This window comes from Gymnodraco acuticeps, unplaced genomic scaffold, assembly GCF_902827175.1.
Source record: "Gymnodraco acuticeps unplaced genomic scaffold, fGymAcu1.1, whole genome shotgun sequence".
NCBI lineage: Eukaryota > Metazoa > Chordata > Actinopteri > Perciformes > Bathydraconidae > Gymnodraco > Gymnodraco acuticeps.
Genome location: NW_022990276.1, coordinates 1,592,947 through 1,615,592, shown reverse-complemented (window position 1 = coordinate 1,615,592; position 22,646 = coordinate 1,592,947). Strand labels below are relative to the sequence as shown.

Below are 22,646 nucleotides of genomic sequence, written 5' to 3'. Positions count from 1 at the left end.
AATGTTTCTGTATAACACATTAACTCTCTCCAAATCTAGATATGTTGACATTATATTTAGTAAATAATTTATGTTTAGTGTCTGGTGCTTTTCGGTTTGTCCCATTTCATACATCTCCATTATGTCTGATGATATAGTACTCACACTCCCTCCAGGTAATGTTCTGTTCCATATCAGGGCCATCTCGCTGGTCTGTCCCGAGCCCGAGTTGTTCAGGTATCCCTCCGCCTGAACCAGGTAATGGTTTCCCCTCGTCAGGTTGGAGAACAGTCGGCTCCCGTCGGTTCGAGCCAGCAGCTTCAACTCCTTCTCCTGCTGCGCCGCCCAGCGACCCACCACCTCCTGCTCCCATAGGATAGAGATGAGAGAGAATAAGAGAGAAAGAAAGAAAAAGTGGACAAGACTCGAGTTAAGAAAGGTAGGCAATAAATAAGTGATGTTAATTTAATCTCAGTTATCTCGTAAAATTATAAGGTATCCCTGGTTAACTACTTTTTGGTCAAAAAGCATTTCACAAATGAGGAAAACATATTCCATTATAACACAGTATATGCAGGAATCCTGAAGTCAAATGTAATACCTTTTAAGACCCTTTCCATACATTTTAAGACCTCATCGCCACTTCGAGTTTTAACCGGTTACATTGGCGACACACTTTAGCTCACATTGACTATATACTAGGGATGTAACGATATATCGAATATTGCGGTAAATAAATGTCTCAATACGGTCGTGAGACTGACAAAATCTACCGCGATTTTTTTAATTTTTGAAAAATATTTTGTTTTTGTTTTAAACCTTTATTTAACCAGATGGTCCCATTGAGATCATCGATCTCTTTTTCAAGGGAGACCTGTCCAACATGGCAGCAAGTAGGTTACAACATGAACATAAAACAACGGATAACACAAAAGGACATCGTATTTACAGGGCTACATGTACATACCTAGAGACATTGACAAGTACCAACAGTATATTTATATCTCGCCCTGTCAATAAGCCTCACCTTCTTGGCAAAAACGGTATTGTGTTTGAAGTGGTGGAGAGACAATGCACAGTTTGACCCACTGCTGTTACCCATGGCCAAAGCATATCTCTCTGTCCCAGTAACATCAGTACCAAGCAAGAGAGTTTTTTCCACAGCAGGGGATATTGCAAACGCCCAAACATCCCAGCTTCTACCTGGAAATGTGGACATGCTCATATTCCTAAAAGATAACCTTGATGATGCTGAGTGAGTGAGTTAGAGTTGAGTTACTTGAAAAACTAAAGTGAAACTTGATTTATTCTATTGCAGGGTCTGATTATTATATTGTTGACACTTTAAAATACTACTATCCTACTAAAATGCTGTGCAAATCAGATTTATTATTTAATAAAGAAAAAAAATTCATGTAATTTTTTTTAAAGAAATATATATTTTTCAATATCGCGATAAATATCGTACCGTGGACTTTTTAATCGCAATATTATCGTACCGTGAGTTTTTGGTATCGTTACATCCCTACTATATACAGTATTGATTGTCCTTCCTCCTTATCTTCCAACCATTTGGACGCAGACTTGCATTTCCCCATAACGATGTTGTTTAACAACCGGCGTAAACGGACCTTCACGCCATCAAGCAGTGAGCGTGGTCCTGTTCAGATGACGTCAAATCCAACGGGATGCCATAAATAAACTACACAGAATCACACTACACACCTACGCAATGATTACATTCAGGCAGACTGTAGAATACAACCTCTCTGGACAATTTATAGACTTATTGAAAACAAGCTACAAAATGTCATACCTTGGAAAATGCCGTTTAATACTTTTTAATAGCCTTCATTTTCGCTAAATTGATTTATCAACTTTTAATACTTTTTAAGACCCCGCGGACACCCTGTATAAGGCAGTGAATTCAATATTAAAAACACAATTACAATCTATTAAAATATCTTTCCTGATTTCATTACACTATTGGACAGGCTTACATGTTTACTTTGACATTTAAAAGCATCAAAACTGTCAGAAAGATACAAAGAATATTAGGTTTTTCACAAATTGTATTGTAAGAGTTTACATGCAAATATACATGTGGCTCAGATCTTACACAAAGTAGTGCTTGGATCTTGGATGTTACAGGGACTCTGATATTTGCAGATGAAGATTTTACTGTTTTAGTTGCATAATCAAAGTCAACTTTTTTTTAAACTCAGAGTTTGTGCATATGGCACTTTGTTCTTTAAACTGTGAATGTTTTGCTAAATTAATTTGTATATATAGACTTTTTTTACAGTACCACAACATTTCAGAATATATCTATTGGTAACACCCGTATCATGATACATTTTATATTGTTCTATTGTTATTGTCCTTGCTGACACACAGCTCTATCTTATTGTGAGGTATGTTAGATAGTTATATCAACACACACTCAAAGAGGATTACATGTCCTGCACTGATGTCTCCTGTGGGAATGCCTGCCTTGCATTAATGACTGTTATTCAACATGGGACTAAAATCACTATATTTGGTACGATGGAAACAGTAATAAACAGCAATTTTTGCATCTTGTTGGAAACAGTGTTAATTTTGGCAGCTATTTTTGATTTAGTCTTAGTCGAAAATGTTTGTTAGTTTTAGTCACATTTTAGTCCTTTTTATCCTTCATAGTTTCAGTCTAGTTTTAGTCGACGACAACTCAAAACGTTTTAGTCAAAATGTTTCCTCTCTTTAAACAAATTCAATACAGGTTTCTGAAATTGGAATCAATGTGACAGTATCAAGTGTTGAAATTCGTAAAGCAACATTTCACTCTCTTAACACTTAACTTGTGTAATATCTAGGGACGGGTATCGTTAAGGTTTTTAACGGTACTACTACTCTTAAAAATCTGTGTGCACGCCGCTGCAGCGTATGTTAGGCCCCGCCCCCCCGCACACAGAGAGAGAGGGAGAGAGTTAGGCCCCGCCCCCCGCACACAGACGAGACACAGGGAGATCGCTCTTCTGGAGTGAAGAGAGCGGAAATAAGGATATTGCAAGTTAGAAACGTAAGGTGCATTTTGACAGACAAGACGGACAATTGGGGGAAAATACTCTGCATTTTGAATGATTATGTTCGACAGGCCACCATTAACACCTTAGTCCCGTCTCGTCTTGTCAACGAAAACTAAATATACATTTCGTCATAGTTTTTATTATCAAGAATCTATTTTTAGCTCGTCATCGTCGTGTAAAAAAGGTCGTTGACGAACATTTTTCGTCATAGTTTTCGTTGAAGAAATGAACACTGGTTGGGAACTTGTTTTCCAACTGCAGCTGAGCAACACACACACAAATGCTGAAATGCACTTTTCCCTCACCAGTTGGCTGGAGTTGGGCCCTGAAGCCATCCGAGCCTCAAAGTGGAGCCTCTGGATGCGAGCCCACATGGAGACACTCTCGATGGGAGGGGGTGCTGGTGGAGGGGCCCCCCATAATGGGTGGATGAAACCCCTGAACTGTAGAGCTACGTCCATTTCTGTGGTGGGGCTAAGGATGATGGTGGTGCTGCGGAGAATGGACACCTGGCGAAGGGGTGAGGAGGATGAAGGATAGATGGAAGTGGAAACACATCAACAGAAGCACTATTCTCAACAAACTGCTCCACAAAGTTTGACAAAAACAACACAGACAGTACAAAACGATAAGAAAAAAGAGGGGGTGGTGTGCATTGGAGTCAAGAGGTTGAGAAGGAAGTCATTAGAAATAAAAAAGGAGAATCATGATATTAAAATTGGAGAACTTGTTCGAAGTGTTGGAGGAAGGAAGGAGGGATAAGTATAAGCAGAGAGGGAAGGAGTTACAACCACAACTAGTACAGGTAGCACTTGAGATTTGGACTCCGTACCTTGTCCGGCTGGGAGTCGTTGCGGGGGTGCTGGAAGGTGAGCAGGTGCAGTCCCGGGACATAGTTCTCGGTGCGACAGGAGTGGAGGGAGGTTAGGAAAAGGGTACGCTCCCCCCACCAGCCGTACGCCCCTGAGATCTGGTCCACACGGCACGCACTTTGCTCTGTGAGACCGAGAGGGAGAGGTCAGCACACAAAGAACACATCTGACCTCTTAAAAGCTCATCATTTCATTAAGGGTACTGAAAAAGAGTCTGATCTGTGACTTTTGTGAGGCGTGTGTTCAAAAAGAGTAAAACGACATGACCTCAGCGCTGCAAAGGAAGCATCGGATTGGACAGGCGAGTCAAATCACGCTCTGAGTAAATAAAAGCACAACAATCAATATATACAAAACAGTCACTTGTACATTCTCAAAGATATTGAAGTGACTGTTATTTTGTATATATTGATTGTTGTGCTTTTATTTAGGTCTTAATGTGTGCATATATATATATATATATATATATATATATATATATATATATATATATATATATATATATATATATATATATATAGGTATATATATATATAGGTATAGGTATATATATATATATATATATATATATATATATATATATATATAGGTATATATATTTGGGATTGTGGGAAACATTATTTCGATCTCTCCGTCTGTACACACAAACTGGAAGATTGACAATAAAGTTGACTTTGACTAGCCTGTCCAATCACAGCAGTAGTCGTGTCACTGCGCTCCAGCTCTGAAACACGCCCAACAAAATTCCCTCCCATGTCAACTCCCAAAATGTTTCTTTTAGGCTTAGCCCCTCTCTTCTGCCCTCCTCCCTCCCACCCTGAGTCTCACCTGACACTGGAAGGCAGGACTCGTTCTGGACACACCAGCCAAATTCACCAGGGGCCCGGGCCAGAGAGGCGGGGGTGCCACTGAATACCAGACAGGACTGGCAGTCAGACAGGAAGCGAGCCAGGCCAAGGCAACCAGTGCTGCCACACTGTGAACACAACAGAGGGGCCGTTCATTTCACCTTGTAAATCTGAAGGACACTCATACAGACACATCGAAGGGAAAGAAATGTTCTGGGTGTCGGATGCTTTTAGGAATACTATATTCGACTGTACATTTGCACTAGGGGAGTTGGATTACACCAGTGTTTATAGTTTGATATGGTTTTAATAAATACGCATATGTGACCTGCTCCATCGAAATCAGTCGCATTGACCCGAAGACACATTTTGAGTTGGAAAGAGGAGATTCCTAGCTTTCTAATGATATCAGGATTGTTTTTGTACTCCAAATATTAAGCAAAGTATGTCACATTATATAATGACTGTCACCGAGTCCTCATTTTGAGAAAAAGGCCTTCAAAGTTTCCTCTTCTCTGGAATCCATCGATCTGATTGATTATTAGCAAATCATCAAAATAGTACGGAGGGAAAATATTTTAGTTTGGATTACTGGTCTTGGGGAAGCTCGCGAGTGTGTGTGTTTGTGTAATTTTACGTTTGTGTGTATTGCGTTTGTTTCCCGGGGAAAACCCTCAGGAGAAACACTGTCTGTTGTTATGCCTGCAGTGACGTCAAGTTACTCCGTTCTCCGCTTGTAACTATGCCGTCACAAGCTTCAAAGTTGTATTTATCATCTGAATTTGGCGAAACAAGTTTAATAACTTTGTTTATCTGGAATCAGATGAAAACAAACTCTCACGGACCTTGCCGTGTTATCTATGATTACTATACGCTTTACATTAATAATTTCAGCCGGAGAGAGGGGGGCGGCGCTGAGGAAGAGCAGAGTGGCGAGTGAGAGCTGTCATCTTCCCTTTACAAGCTTCAAACATGTATTTATCGTGTGCTTTTGGAAATAAAAGTGTCATATTCTGAAAGCCAAGACTTTGTTTATTCAAAATCAAACAAAACACCGAACCCTGAAAAACTATTTTTTTACGCAAATCCACGTTTATTTTTTAAATGAGCCGTTGCGACTTCCGACTGATTTCGATAGAGCGGGTCACATGTGATCTTCTGTAAACAACCCAGCGCCTCTTAAATCGTTTTATATATGCATTTATGGTTAGAGACTCTCACTCTTCCTCCCTACACATTTTGATCGTAATTAAATAGTAAAAAGTTAAATATTCATTTGACTAATACGGTTTTATTTCCTTATCAAATTTCAATTAGATATCACATTAATGTTGTTATTTTTAATTATTTTGACCACAATATCAATGACATTAAGAAAGTGTCACATTAAAGGCTATGATGAGGGAAATGTTACCGGATTAGTGGGCTGGTACTCTCGACAGCGGCCTTCACACCAGCTGCACTCAGGGTTCTTCAGGCACATACTTTCATCGAGTGCCTCAGCACAAACAGCATCCTAATAAAACAACACAAACACACAGAGATTCACAACAATTGAGTTATCATAGCTGCAATTGTTCAACACAACATTTTCATTCTCTCTTATTGGTTTTTCCAATGATATGACTTCCACTTCTATTGTTTCATGACTCTTTCACTCACCCTGTCACCCTGATCGCTACTGACGAACAGCGGAACTTTGTAAGCCACCAGGTCTCCATTGGCAATACCGTTGTAACCCCCGGCAACCAGTAGCACTTTTCCCTCCATCACAGCAGCAACGTGCGAGTAACGCCCCCTCACTGGATCCCCTCCTGAGAAAAAAAAATGAATGCTTTGTATGCAATGCATGTACAGATGTAACAACCACCAAGAAACAAGCTATTGATGAAAACTGGACCAAGTGTTGGAGAACTCACTGAGGGACCATCTCTCCCCAGCAGAAACCCACTGGTGACAGCCCAGGTGGTAAAAGAAGATATCCTCATCATAGCACTTCTCCTCTTGGTAATGAATATGCACATTCCCCCCTGGGAGAGAAAGGCAGGAAGGAAGAACATTAGCACGTCACTGCTTAGAGTGAATTATGTCTGGCCATTTCCTCCATGCTTACCGTAGACCACCATGTAGTTTCCGATGACGGTGGCTGTGTGGAAAGCTCGCTCTCTGGGGCCGGTTGCTGGGAAACGGGAACGGAAAGATGTCCAGAACCGCCGGTCCACGTGGAACACGTCGGTGTTGTTCACCCTCACACTAAACCTTTAAAAAAATAAACAAGTGTACTTTTAGTATGGATACAGATGCTGTTACTTACTTGCTGGTTAAACCTCAAAATGTTGGGTAACGACTAATGTTATTATTTTAAATCATTTCTACATGTTTCATTTGTACGACTTTGACTTAAGTAATAATTCTGGAATCTTAAAGGTGGGGTAGGTCATTTTGGAGAAACCAGCTCGAGTGCGCTAGAATTTGAAAATACACAGCCGGAACAAATCTGCCACTTCCTTACAGAGCCCCTCCTCCAACACACACGAACGCGCACATGACCAATGAGGGCACGAGATAAGTTTGTGCACAGGTGGAAGGCTGACAGGCAGGTAGGCCATCCGGTTACTTTAGCCGGATGATTGGTCGTGCTTTTTACAGCGCCACGGCTTCCACAGATGACGTTTTTTTATGGATTTTTTGTCAAAGCACTTCAGATATTCATTGCTATCGGGATGTTAAGAGCATTCCATGGAATATAACAACAAGTGTATCTCGAGCCGGTTTCTCAAACTTACTTGCCCCACCTTTAAGGTATAAATGGCTTGTGTATATGCACAAACAGAAATATCATGTGCAATCCAAAAAACAAATATTGATACACTCAAAAAATAGGCAGCAAACTATTGCTAACCCCACTTGAAATACTCCATCTGATCGGTTCCTCAAATCCCACAACCTGCTCCCTTGACCCTCTACCCACTCCTCTCCTGAAGTCCTGCCTCCCCGCCCTCTGCCCCTATCTTGCTAACCTTTTCAACTCCTCGCTGTCCCATGGAACTGTCCCCTCTGCCTTCAAAACTGCTGCCGTTACTCCAATCCTCAAAAAACCTGGTCTTGATCCCTCCTCCCTCACTAATTACCGCCCTATCTCCAACCTACCATTCCTCTCAAAAACTCTTGAACGCATTGTCGCCAAATAAATTCACTGCCATCTCCAAACCAACCAGCTTTATGAACCCCTTCAGTCTGGATTTCGTCCTCACCACAGCACAGAAACTGCACTCGTCAAAGTCCTCAATGACCTCCTCACCTCTGCTGACACTGGTTCCCTCAATATTCTCATCCTCCTCGACCTGAGTGCAGCCTTCGATACCGTGAGCCACAACATCCTGCTCACCCGACTCAGGGACATTGGTATTGAAGGTATTGCACTCAGATGGCTCCAGTCCTACCTCACTGAACGATCCCACTTCATCTCCCTCCCAAACCACTTCTCTGCCACAGCTTCAGTCACCCAAGGCGTTCCTCAAGGATCAGTACTTGGCCCCCTCCTCTTCATCATTTACATCCTCCCCCTCGGTCAGATACTCCGCCAATTCAACCTCGACTTCCACTGCTATGCTGATGACACTCAGATCTACCTCAGCACCAAATCCCTCAATAACCCACCCCTTACCCACATCGATTCCTGTCTGACAGCTATTAAAACTTGGATGCAACATAACCTCCTCAAACTGAACAGCAACAAAACAGAACTCCTCCTAATCTGCTCCAAATCCACCCTCAGCAAGGTCACTAACATAACTCTCACCATCGATGGCACCATTGTTTCCCCCTCCAATCAGGCACGCAACCTTGGCGTAATCTTTGACCCCACCCTCTCCCTCGAACCTCACATCCGCCATACAGTCAAAACCTCATTTTTCCACCTCCGCAATATTGCAAAAATCCTACCCTCTCTCACCCGCCCCGCAGCCAAACGACTAATCCATGCCTTAATTTCCTCCCGCCTTGACTACTGCAACTCACTTCTTTACGGCATCAGCACTACATCCCTCAACAGACTCCAACGGGTTCAAAATGCACCTGCACGTCTCCTCACGCATAGCAAATCATGGCATCACATCACCCCAGTCCTCAAAGACCTCCACTGGCTTCCTGTGGAATCGCATCAACTACAAAATTCTGGTCCTCACCTACAAAGCACTCCACCATCTGGCCCCCCCTTATCTCACAAACCTTCTCACTCCTTATCAACCTCCACGGTCCCTCAGATCCACCGCAGCCGGACTCCTATCCATTCCCACATCCACACTCTGCAGCTTTGGGGACAGAGCCTTCTCAGTGGCAGCTCCTCGGCTCTGGAATTCCCTCCCCCAAGATCTCCGTGACTCTGAGTCCCTCACAGTCTTTCAGTCTCGCCTCAAAACACATCTTTTCAACTCTGTCTACCCATAAGCCCCCCCCCCTCTCAATCAACTTCCTCTTGACTGCCTTTTTATTTTTTACTTACTTGTTTGCCTGTCCTTGTTTGTCTACCCTCCCTCATACTGTAAAGCATCTTTGAGTTGTGAAAAGCGCTATATAAATAAAATGCATTATTATTATTATTATATTGCTTCCTCATAAACAACAACAAATAGAAATGTGTGTTCAAAATGTTCCTACTTGCTGTGTGAGGGTTACTGTTGGCTATGCTAATGCACAATTATGTGTACCTGGCAGTGGTGGGCCGGTGGCCGCCGTAGACCAGCAGCGTCCTGGAGGGGCTGTGGAACACCATGGAGTGGCCCGCGGTAGAAGGGGGCTTCCCCCCGGTGGGCTGAACAGTCTCCCACCGGCCGGAGCCATGCAGGCCGAACCGATACAGAGAGGAAGAAAACATATCCTCCTCAGTGCGACCTGGGAAACAAGGAGAGGGAAAAATCAAAGATGCCGCTAAGTAGAATGCATTTTTCAAGGGATAAACTGTAGGTGTGGCAATCAAAACATAGACTTAAAGCTCCCTTATTATACTGTTTTTCATCAATATATTATAGGTCTCAGATATATACAAAACATGTCTCTGGAGTGTTTGGCTCGAAATACCAAACAGATCATTGCAGCATTACCCATAATCCCCTCTGTTTCAGCCCTGTTTCCAAAGTGCTGATTCTCTGTCTGTTACTTTAGATGAAAATAAGGAGCCCCTCCCCACGCCCCTCTGAGAGACATTTGGTTACAAAGAACACAATGGAGCTCTAGGAAGAGATTCAGGTGATAAGGGGGGGGGGTTACCTTGGTTGCTGATTGGATAATGGTTACACAAGCCAAAAAACCGTTATGACATCATAAAGTGGCCAAAATCTGATCATATTTTTCTCATCTTTTTTCCTGAAACTTTCAGAATCTCTTTACCTGGGACACATGTTTATGTATAAAAGACATGAAAAAGTGGATGTTGCATAATAGGTGACCTTTAAAAGTGACAGTATGTTGTGAAACTTACCTCCAAATACATAGAGATAGTTGTCTACGACAGCTGCAGCGTGATTGGCCAGTTTAGGAGACCCACGTGAATTTGAGAAGCCGTGCTGCTGCCAGTCATCTTGGAGAGGCCGGTACATCCAGACGTCACTGGCCAGGGAGCCGTTAGCTAGCTCTCCTCCAAAGATCACCATGTTACCCGTCCACTCAACAGCTGTGTGGGAATGACGAGCCACCTGACAAGAGCGGAGAGTCAAACAGCTAAATGTTAAAGAATATTTGAGAAGATTACAAATGAAGCTCAGCGCAAGTTCAACCAGGAAGACCTTCTTTACTATTTCCATGTTACTACTCTCTGTCCTCTCAATAAGTGATCGGGGGCGTCACTCCACAGCTTAACCAATCACTTCGCTCTATTCTCACAAGCCTATCATAGCGCTCCGCTAACCCTTTTAAATCTGCTCTCCCCTCTGACAGCTGTCATTTCAGGTGACACGACGCAACCCTACTCCACGCCTTTCACCTCATGTCCCTCTGAATCCAGGGTCAAGCTAAGCCACTCCTCTTCAGACCGAACCCAACCATCTATTCACCACCACCAGTGTCTAGACCCCGGGGGGTTTCATCGGATCGGTTCTCCCCTCCCGAATGATACTCCTGAACAACGGGGCCTAATCGCCAAAACTCCATTACATTCATTTGTGTATTCCTGGCAATAAATATGTATTCGTCTCTCCTGATTGAATTGAAGTTTACTTTTATGTACAAAAAAGGCCATTTTTAGATGCACTGCAATCAGCTGATTACTATAAAACTTTCATCTCCACACTTCCAAACAATTTCATAAATCACATTACTGCACAACCATACATTTGATATCTGTTTTTATATCTGCCATATGTTTGGTTTCTTTGTCATAATATGCTTTGGGGCTGGGGAGTTTTTTTCCCATTGAATCTCGACTGACTACTTCTTATTCAAATAAATTCTAGCTGTGCTGAATACGTTTCTCTAAATACTCTATCATGATTAAGGAAGCAAAGTATCTTGTTTTCATGACGTTTGAAATATAAGGTTTCTGCAGAAGTAACAAGGCCCTTATATGGAAACAAAACATATGAGGTGTAAAAAACAGGAAGAGGCACAAACAGTGTGTGTGTGTGTGTGTGTGTGTGTGTGTGTGTGTGTGTGTGTGTGTGTGTGTGTGTGTGTGTGTTAATACATAAACTACTTACAGGAGAGTGACCATAAGACCGGCTTTCCCATTGGTTGGAGGAGAAGTTATATTTGATCAAGTCACCAAGAGCTCTATTCAGGTCAAACCCTGTGGGAAAATAAGTAATAATCAAATGTACATCGAGGTTATTTATTATCAAAACACTAGCCAGTAAAAGTGAAATGAGGAACTGCAGCTGAAATAAAAGGGGATAGAAGAAGGACTTAATTCCCTTAATATTACATCAGTGGAAATTAGGAGTATCTCACCGCCAAACAAGTACATGGCTCCAGTGGAGGACAGATACACGCCAGCAGAACCCGTCCTGGGGGGCGTGTGGGGGTTTCCTTCACTCACCCGCCACCACTGCCCCGCCCCACTGTCGTTATGAAAACCAAGCAGGCAGCTCTGACCCAGGAAACCAGGGTTACATATGCAACGCTCCCCTTTCTGAGACAAAACATTGGAAAGGAAAAATTGTTTAAGACCACACCGCACAACAAACAGGCGTAATATAAGCTTATTTAGGGGAGAATGAATGACCCTTCCGTTGGACACGGATTGCTTTTTGTTATCATTGAACCTTCCCCATCCCTACTCTTACCTTGTCACACTGGCCATTCACAGAACAAGCCTGGGAGCACAGGAGGGTTGTACAAGCTGCTCCTCCCCAACCCTGATGGCACTGGCACTTTGATGTGGTGGAGTCACAGCGACCGCGGCCCCCACAGGCTCCGGGGCACAGAGAGAAGGTGTACGTTGCATTATAGCCCAGGAGGTTGTAATTAGCGTCACTGAAAAGATGAAGCAGCATCTGGAAATCAAATAATAGACACAAAATGATTATATGCCAGTTATAACGCTTCAGTTTCTTTCATTGTGCTTTTATTAGTTACCTTGCCAGACTTGGCTTCAATGGCTTCAGGCAGAGTGTTGCCACTCAGGCTGGCTAGAAGAGGGCTCTGGTAGGAGTCTCCATCATACACAAACAGGTAGTCATAGGTACATTCTGTGTCCATGAAGGTGAAATTTAGGACAATGCTGTGGCTGCTGCTGGGGGCTGGAGGATGTATAAAGGTGGGACATATCTGTGAGTTACAGCCTTCGGCTTCAATTTATTCATCCATTTTTCAGCAAACAAGACACACTCTTATACCTTTGATAAGCCACTCGCAGTTCCCATTGACAGAGTAGTTTCCTGGTCCATCAGTGACGTAGCCTGGTGGTCCCCTCAACACCTGCCTGTGGCCTTTGCAGTCCCCTGCCTGGCATGGAGACTCAGCCAACAGCAGAACCACCAGGATGATGGAGACAGGCAGGGGGGAGGCCATCACTGGCACTGCCTGAATAATGACAGGGAAATGGTCAGATAACTTTGTGTGGGTCCTCCTAGCAGATATATCTTTAAAAATATGCATCAGCATCATGTAAGTAAATATGACAGCAAAAAAATATAGGATTATTTCTAAGGAGGCGTGGTGGTCACACAAACAACCTAATGTGGCCGTGCAAGTCCCCTGGCCCTTTGCATAATCCCATTCTTGCTTCAGTATAAAACCACGCAATCCTTAAGACAACTGCAATGTCATGCAGACTGTAGAATAACACACAACCAAATGGGATTCAAGTGCTAGTGATGTAAAGATATATAGTACATTTACTCAAGTACTGTGCTAAAGTACAATTTTGAGAGGCTTGTACTTTCCTTGAGTATTTCAATATGTTGCTACTTTGTACTTATACCCCACTAAAATGGAGGTAAATAGTGTACTTTTACTCCACTACATGTATTTAGTATATACAATACAATATATTTAGTTACTTTGCAGATTTGGATTATTGATTTGAAATATAATCAAAAACTGAAATAAGACTTTAGTTACACCTGGAGTTAATTCACAAGCTAGCCTGCAGTATACAACGTGATTAAAACTAGTTGCACCTTTACCAGCTTTGATAACATTTTAATGCATCAATAAATAAATTATAATCAAAACACATTATGTATTATTTTGAAATGGACCAATCTGCACAATGATTATTTTTACTATTGGTTCTTTAAGGATATTTGTATGCTAATACTTTTGTACTTTTAGTTGAGTGACATTTTGATAGCAGGACCGTTACTTGTACACTCTGGTACCTCTACTTTTACTTAAGTACAAGATCTGAATACTTGTTCCAGCTCTGGGCCCTTCAAGTCCCCTAACCGTTTGCATAATTCCGTTCTTGCTTCATTACAGAACCAAATGTAGAACAATTGCAATGCAATGCTCAAAACGGCTTAGACGCAGCCCATAGAGAGATACTGATGAAGCTAACTCTAGCCCTATGTACAGTACCGTTAGCTACACAGTGCACCAGTCTTACACACATTCAAGTTAAAACAATACAATGTCCACACATGTGGAGATTTATCAAATAACAATGCTATTCAACAACACAGAGGGTTTTATATCCAACAAGATAAGAGATAAACACTGGTATCAGCAACAGGGGCTCACCGCAGGCTATCACAACAAAGCTAATATGCAGAGGTTGCTAAGCTCAGAAAGCTAGCTGAATACCGTTAACAGAAAGAGGCCGTTAGCAGGCTAGTTTACACATTTTCATCATCATACTCACCAGTTCCCGTCTCTTTGCTTCCATGGTAATTTACATGTTCTTTGACTTGTGAATGCTTGAGACTAAGAGCTAGCTTATAGCTAATGCTTCGAAAAAAATGCAGAGGACAGGATCTGCTAAACTAGCTTGTCGGCTAGCTAGCGTTAGCGGCTAAATTCCAGATGCGCAATCGGCAGTTGCTGCTAAATCTACCAGGAACCGTCCCTCTTGAGAGTAATTATTCGTTATGTATTTAGGAAATTATGTTTCTTAGCCGTTACAGTAGGAGGAAATGCTGCCAGCTAACAACGAACCCACAGATCGCAATTGACCCAATCCCTGCAGTCCATCCCAGGGACAGATGCCCGTTGTTTTGGTGTTTATGGTTGGCTAGCAGCCACCGGTGTTAGCCAACAAAAAAGACAGCATGTCCACCACCGCCATCCAGCGGAGAGATCAACGACTCAACATCTGGATTTCTGACATTTTCATTTAACAGACAGTATGTCGAAAGCATAGTCTCTATTTATGCATAATGTACAAACGTTTCAGCAACCATCACTGCATTGTGTGTGTGTGTGTGTGTGTGTGTGTGTGTGTGTGTGTGTTGTGTGTGTGTGTGATATTGTATTTAAGTAAAAGTAAGTAGTAACATCACACAGCGATAGATGAGATATACACAATTTGAAAAAAATGGGGCACAGCAGCATATGCATTGCAAATGAATTAGAAGTAAATACAATAAAATAAAAATAGAGGGGAGAAAAACTATTAAAACAATAAAGATATACATAACAGCAGTAGAAGATAAACAAAATACCCAAAACAGTGAATATATAGATATCAATGAGTATATGTATCGTCCCTTGTATGATTGTTTGTGTTTTTATTGTGTGTCTGTTTGCACACTGTGACGGGGTTGCACTTAAAAATCTCATTGTACTGTATATTTGTGTATGATGAGAATAAATGCTTAGATAGATCAAATGTGTCCCACAGTGCAGCATTTTTTGAAATTGTGTACGGACAGTTAATGTGCTTTTAATCAATAAAGAAAACTAATTAGATTGTATTGGTTTTTATTAAACAAGTGATTACATGGAGACAGCGAATTCAGATTGTGCATAAACAGATTCAGAGTAGTAGTAGTAGTAGTAGTAGTAGGCTATATCATACAAGCTGTCACTGAGCATGACTACTTCCAGGCCACAATTTGTGTAGCGAGTGATCAAATATACAACAAACCAAACAGCACAGATTGGTTAACATTTTAAACCACAATATTTGAGTAAAATCAATAACATTTTATAAAAGTACAACAAATGATTAAAGCACATTTCCCCAGCATAAAAGCAATTATTTCAATTGATTCTTAAAATTGTGTAAAGTAAATATTACGTAACTACTATAAAAGCACCAAAATCGAGTAAAGCAAGCAACTTAAATACATTCACATTTGTATTTATTGACCCTCAGATATCAAGAGATGGATGTCAAGAGAGATGTTTTATTAACCACTTCAAAAGTGATCAGTTTTGGCACCAGCGTCAGCCAAGTTCCCAGTTATTTTGGTGTCATTTTGTATTCCTTTCTGTCCATAGTAATGTAGCGACAAAAGAGTGATCAACCCACTTTCCTCCAGCTAAGGCACATGTCAACATATTGGGCTTTGATTATCCTCTGCTTTCTCAAAAAAATCATCAGCAAGGCAAGTTTATTTATATAGCACTTTTCAACACAAGGCAATTCAAAGTACTTTACAAAAAATGAAAGACATTAAGAAAATGGCATTTAGAAAAGCTAATAAAATAAACATTAAAAGAAAAAATACATGGATAAAAGTTACAGTGCAGTCTAAGATATGAATAGTCAAATTAAAAGCAGCGACAAAAAGAAAAGTCTTCAGCCTGGATTTAAAAGTAGTCAGAGTTGCAGCGGACCTGCAGGTTTCTGGGAGTTTGTTCCAGATATTTGGAGCATAATAACTGAACGCTGCTTCTCCGTGTTTAGTTCTGACTCTGGGGACAGAAAGCTGACCAGTCCCTGAAGACCTGAGAGATCTGGATGGTTCATAATTTAGCAGAAGGTCAGAAATATAATTTGGGCCTAAACCATTCAGTGCTTTATAAACCAGCAGCAGTATTTTGAAATCTATTCTTTGACACACAGGAAGCCAGTGTAAAGACTTCAGAACAGGAGTGATGTGATCCACTTTCTTAGTGTTAGTGAGGACTCGAGCAGCGGTGTTCTGAATTAGCTGCAGCTTCCTAATAGATTTTTTAGTGAGACCTGCAAAGACACCATTGCAGTAGTCGAGTCTACTGAAGATAAAAGCATGGACAAGTTTTTCCAAATCCTGCTGTGACATTAGTCTTTTAATCCCAGATGTATTCTTTAGGTGATAGTAGGCTGATTTAGTAACTGTTTTGATGTGACTGTTGAAGCTCAGGTCAGAGTCCATGACTACACCTAGATTTCTGGCTTTATCTGTTGTTTTGAACATTGCAGACTGAAGCTCAGCGCTAACTTTAGTGAAATCAGTATTCAGGATGTAATTTCTCAAATGATGCATCATGCAGCTGACAGACTTTAATTCTCATGAGTCCCTTATGCCGAACCTGAAATATATCATTATAGTCTTTTATGTACTTTGAATTAGAAATAGATTTTATCTCTAGAATTTTTAAGTTTAAGTTTTATCCCTATATTTTATTACATATATTATATTCTTACATATATATTTGTTTTTATTTTTAGGTGATTAGCATTGTTAGAGGGACTGAGACTTAAGATTTCCATAGCAAACGAATGCTTCTCTGTTATTGTTGTTTATGTGATAAACAAATAACTTGAAAAGTTATACGTTAACAAAAAATGTAATTTCTGAAGTTTCCATTTTATAAACTGTTATATTATATTTAATTAATTAAATTTTTTACATGATTATCTATACACTGATTGTTTTTCTCAATTGTATTGTTCAATCCCTTTTTATTTTGTATCATTTATTTGCTTGTAATCAATCTGTGTTTGACTGATAGTGACATTTTGTTAAATGTATCGTACTTTAAAAAGGTTGTGTGTAAAAAGGTTTTTATTCTTATTTCAAATCCTAGTTTTGTAAATCGGCCTATGATGTGTGTACAGCTATCTTTCCCTGAGGCAGGACCGTAGGACTACTATAGAGCCCAGGGCCGAAGAGAGGGAACATCTCCTCATCAAACTCGTGTGTTAACGTGACAAGGTGCTTCGTCGTGCCCCCATCCCAAAATGACACCTCTCCCTTATCCATGTTCAGCTTGATGCGGATCCTCTCGGGGCGCTGCTGCACCTGCAGCTCCGTACGCTCAGGGGTGGAGACGGTGTACACGCCTTTGCTCAGTCCAATGGACCACACACCTCGGTTAGTAGAGACTGTGAAACTTCTTCTTACGGGGCACGGACTCTTTGCACACTCCCACAATCCACTTGGGATTGTCGCCCACAATGACGTCCCATCTGTGTTTCCCTGTCTTGTAACCTTCAGCGCCCAGCACGAAGACGCAGGGATCGAAGCGCTGCGGGTTCTCAGGGACGGTGAGCCGCTCCGAGCTTTCCTTCACAGAGGACAGGTCCGGGTTCAAGGAGAGCCAGGGAGAGGCGGTGTTGGGGTCGAACACCACTGGGTCTGCACACAGGAGGAGACAATATTATGTTAAAAGAGCAATCTTTCCCACTTCGTTTTTACTCCTTTCTGTCCTTTGGTTTACGCCTGGCCGACGCGCTCACACATCACACAGAGAGATATTGTTTGTTTGTTTCGGTACATTTATTTCCATGTTATCCTTTACGTCTTTTCTTCACTGTTTTCTTCTTTTAACACAAATAAAAGTGTCTTACCAGACAATGAGACAGTTACGTCACATAAAATAAACAACTTAAACTCGTAATTTCTGTGCAATGGTCAAAAAACCGTATGGCTTCACAAACAAAATGAACGCAGAGTATTGTCAGCAGGACTCTTTTGTACCAGCTGAGGCAATCACAGCGTCAGTCAGCTGTTGTGTTTAACCGGGTGTGCGGATCACAATTAATTGACATTAATTAACAACCTATTCCATATCCAATATTCAACATTTGACGCATAATTCAACGATTAAATAATGAAAATAGTAAATCAACATTTTGGCTCCCATATATGTATTTAAATTAAAGTAACATTTGTTTTGTCACATATAATGTTTTTAGACTGGGGGAAAAAGGCAACTCATGGACAAATGTAAGATTCTGAATCAATTCACAACTTCCAAAAATCAATATTTAAAATGTTTTTTCTTTAAAGCTGTGTATTACCGCCCACCAGTAGCAATATCTAGGTTCAAGTCAAAATTGTGTTAAGCATGTTTGTGTGAATCGTAGAAAGATCCCACAAAATGTCTGAGACATAAAAAGAGAGCTAGACTACGCCAACCAATTATATTCATGTAACATGCAGCATTTTTATTTTATTGTATAACCTAAAGTTATTTTATTCCTACAGAATAAAAGAAATAAAAAGATGTGGGTTGTGTTGAAATTATTGTAATCAGTTGCCGTAACTATTTCAAATATAAAAACAGCATTATTTCATACAAACTTTTAGCACCAGCACAAAATTAACCCACATTTTTTTTTTTAAATCTAGAAAGAATTTTGAAATGTCTCGTGACCACAACAATCAAAAATGATCGTGGGATACAAAAGGTTTCACACCCCTATTGAAGGTGGTGTTTTGTTGTGCCAATATTCAAGTCTGTTAACTTCGAGACCTAAGTTTCAAGTAGATACGACACATTTAATGTCCGACAGCCAGGTCTGAAGAAATGCTTTTTTGTTGTCGAATCAATATCAAACTTATTAAACACAAGTTCAGTAAAGACACAAGGTTTTTTTAAACTGCAGGCCGATTGGATCCCAACTCCCAGCGTCGTTTACTCACTATATTTGACATGGGCCTGCAAGTTCTTCCAGATGTTGAAGCTCAAAGCACCGACATGTTTGCCCATGTTCAAAACCGAGTCGTAAGGGATGCAAGGGTCGTCCTGAGTCCACTGAGCTCTAAAGCAAAGACGGCAATAAGAAGTTAACAAGAAACATTTCACAAAATAGAATAAAGACTTAAAGATTTAACAGCACACAATATTTTTGATTGCCCGTGTATTTTGCGGATACTTACTCTCTCTTTAACTTCTGGAAATTCTAAAAGATAAAAGAGAGTAAGTGAGATAAGTTAGTAAGAGAGAAATAAGGTACAGTCATATGCATCTCATAACTTTGTGCCTCCTCTTACCTTCAGGAGGGGAAGATCGTCGTTGCTCATCTCTTTCTTCAGGGTTTCAGAGAGCGCCTTCAAAGCCTTGATGTCCTCGTTTACTTTGTCGATCTTCCCCTGTATGCTGGCGATCTTCTGCTCCTCCTCATCGGACAGGGCTTTGAGGCACAGAGCTTCTTCTGCGACCAGCGCCTTGTGCAGCCTCTCAAACTCAGCCTTGATCTGCCTCTCTGCCTGCTCAGCTTGATACTGCATGGATGAAAGAAAAGAGATATTACTTAAATAGTTTACATACAAGGAGGAATTATAATTGTATGTGCCGTCTCCATCCTCCAAACATTTACCTATGTAATAAAGACCTGTTTGAGATTTGAGAAATGTTCTATTTTACAAGATTTCATTGCAAGAAATTATGAAATTATTCTTTATGGCAACCATTTTTAAGCTATATAAAAAAAGTGTGATGCTTTATTGGAGATATGTACTACTCACCACATGTCATATAGCTTACTTAAAGGTAGGGTAATGTAATTCACTTCAGAAACACTTGTTATATTCCATGGAATGCTCTTAACATCCGATAGAAATGAATACATTAAATGCTTTGACAATAAATACATAAAAAAATCTGTGGAAGCCGTGGCGCTGTAAAAAGCACGACCAATCATCTGAGCCGGCCCGGCTAAAGTAGCTGGATGGCCTACCTGCCTGTCAGCCTTCCATCTGTGCACAAACTGATCTCGTGCCCTCATTGGTCATGTGCGCGTTCGTGTGTGTTGGAGGAGGGGCTCTGTAAGGAAGTGGTAGATTTGTTCCGGCTGTGTATTTTCAAATTCTAGCGCACTCGAGCTGGTTTCTCCTAAATTACCTACCCCACCTTTAAGTTTAAAACCCTTTATTGTTTTTTTTCTTTAATAACTCATTGATTGTCTGTTTTAATAATGTATTGAATTAGCATAATAAAAACAAATTGTATTTATTGTATATTTATATTTAAATTATATTCATTAAATGTATAAATGTTTGGTTTCAAGTTTTTTCTCATATCAGATTTATTTTTAGGAAAATGTATAGCTTCAAGGATTCGATTCAGTTTGATTACTAACAGTAAAGAAATAAGAAATAAGAAATAAGGATGCGGGCTGTGTTCATAAAACATATAAGGGGCATGTTAGGGTCCATCTATCTAAATCTATATATGTGATGTATTGCATTTAATATGACTTTAGACAGCAATATTAGGAATCTGAGCAAAAAGAAGGAGATATTTGCGGTCAATGTCCGGAGCAAATGACTTAACAAATCCCTGTGGGGAGATCCTTTCTCCACAAAAGTCTGAAGGTAGCCGACTAGTTTTGCAGCTTTTTATTCAACTAGATCAAAGATTATACACAGATGTATGTACGAATAGAATAGAATATCTTTATTGTCATCACACATCAGTGTAACGAAAATTAAGTTGGCATCTCTCACTGCAGTACATAAATAAGAACACATCCGTAAAGATGAACCCAGTGCGACGTGACAGCAACTTTACCTTGACGTATTCCACTGAATTGCTGAGTTTGAGTGTCCATTTCTTGTACTCCTCCACTTTCTTTTCAAAAATCTGGACTTTGAAGCTCAGCTCCTTCTGCAGGGTGGAAAGCAGAACATCAGATACAATTGTTATTGAATCGGCAAAGCAACATATTAGCATGAGCATGCAGTTTATTACATGTATATCTTATTATTCGAATCATCAGTGAACAACATTTCATGAGAGGAATACCACACAAAGCTTAATGGAAAACAAATCCTTCAAACTACTTGGGTACCGTTGAACTTTAAGTATATGTTGATGCCTATGCTTTTGTACTTTTACTTGAGTAACATTTTGAATGCAGGAATTTGACTTGTAACAGAGTATTACACTCTGGTACTTCTACTCAAGTACAAGATCTGAGTACTTCTTGCACCTCTGTCAGGCCCACATAGAAGCTGCCGTATCTCTCTAATGTGCTTCCCGGGTGATCTCTGTACTTTTCCTTGCAGGTTTGAAACTAAGTGCTATCAAAGAATAATGTTACCTTTAATGAAATACTTATTTCAGAGCCCAAAACACCTTTATTGATAACTTCTGAGAGTACTTTACCTTACATATCGGAGCCCCATCTTTGAGTGAGTAGAGCTTGTGTGTGTTGTGCATGGCCACACAGTCCACACACAGCGGCTCCTCGTCCTTCTCGCAGTACAGCTCCAGAGCCTTCAGGTGCAGGTTGCAGACCTCCTCATTGGGACGCTTCCGGGTCGGCATCCAATTGGACTGCATGAGGAAAGTCTCGCACGTACTGTTGAGCGCGCGGTTGGCGATGGCCTGCAATTCCTCAAACAAGGTTCTGCACACAGGACACTTCTTGTTCACCTTCACAATGTTCTGCACACACTCCCGACAGAAGCTGTGGGTGCAGGGCAGCAGCAGGGGGTCCCGGAAGATGCCCCGACACACGGGGCAGGTCAGGTCCTGCTGTAGGGGTTGAGCCTCCTCCGGCATGTCTTCGTCAATAGACTCAGCCATGGCTCCAACACTTACTTTCGAATTCGAGAAACGCCCAAACTCAGGATTATACACAGAAAAATACACAGTGGCCGGGATGTGTGATGTGTTAAGTCTTCGCCAGTTCGCTTACGCTCAGGTAAGATAATCAAAAGTAGTATGTGGCAATTTTAGGAAGTATTAAACTCCTCAAACTGCTCTCGCACCACACTCGAGTTAGTTCTGTGCCACTCTCTTGACTCATTTCCGTGTTTCTGTGACAGACTGCAAACCTGACTAGGGATAAAACACTGCTCTCTAGCGGACCTGGAGGATTTTACATAGCTTTATTATCCGTTCTCTCTGTGGAGGTCTGCACATCTGCAAGAGCATATAGATGAGTAGGGAGAAAAGTCAGGGTGCAACTTTATGAAATATGCTGTTGTCATACGTTAGAAAAAAAAATCGGTAGTAGGCCTAAATGTATCTCAAGGATCACATGTGTAAAAATATCAAGATGCCCATTTGTTATGTAATGCATTTATTAGATTTGATTGTGTTGATATTTGCATGTTATATATGTATTATCATTTGTCAAATTTAATTTCCTCTTCCAATTCAAGCATTACAGGGGTCTGTCATGCTAATAAAGCTTAATCGACTTTGAATCACTTTCTGTTGTTGTAATGCAAATATACAATTACATTACATTACATTGCATTTAGCTGACGCTTTTATCCAAATTCAAAAGCCTAGACAGCTGAATTAGAGACAATACTCTCCTAAACATTAACATT

The 22,646-nt window shown here is 40.8% G+C and overlaps 2 protein-coding genes across 2 annotated transcripts in view; both read right to left on the bottom strand.

Moving 5' to 3' along the window:
• The window catches only part of megf8 (multiple EGF-like-domains 8), a 38,671-nt gene extending 24,223 nt beyond the window's left edge, over positions 1–14,448 (bottom strand). Inside the window, 16 exon segments of the mRNA XM_034221602.1 lie at positions 145–342; positions 3,353–3,556; positions 3,880–4,043; positions 4,748–4,895; positions 6,182–6,283; positions 6,430–6,581; positions 6,687–6,797; positions 6,881–7,026; positions 9,477–9,660; positions 10,247–10,460; positions 11,460–11,548; positions 11,710–11,890; positions 12,045–12,254; positions 12,337–12,500; positions 12,597–12,783; positions 14,066–14,448. Of these exon segments, the coding sequence (XP_034077493.1) occupies positions 145–342; positions 3,353–3,556; positions 3,880–4,043; positions 4,748–4,895; positions 6,182–6,283; positions 6,430–6,581; positions 6,687–6,797; positions 6,881–7,026; positions 9,477–9,660; positions 10,247–10,460; positions 11,460–11,548; positions 11,710–11,890; positions 12,045–12,254; positions 12,337–12,500; positions 12,597–12,783; positions 14,066–14,089 (2,478 nt within the window). The 5' untranslated portion in view covers positions 14,090–14,448.
• Positions 14,449–16,697: 2,249 nt separating this feature from the next.
• On the bottom strand, positions 16,698–21,891 carry trim35-28 (tripartite motif containing 35-28). The gene is given in 7 exon segments (XM_034221578.1): positions 16,698–17,465; positions 17,467–17,711; positions 19,002–19,120; positions 19,239–19,261; positions 19,353–19,583; positions 20,872–20,967; positions 21,469–21,891. Coding segments are annotated over 7 exon segments (1,428 nt in total). The 3' UTR covers positions 16,698–17,174.
• Positions 21,892–22,646: the final 755 nt, after the last annotated feature.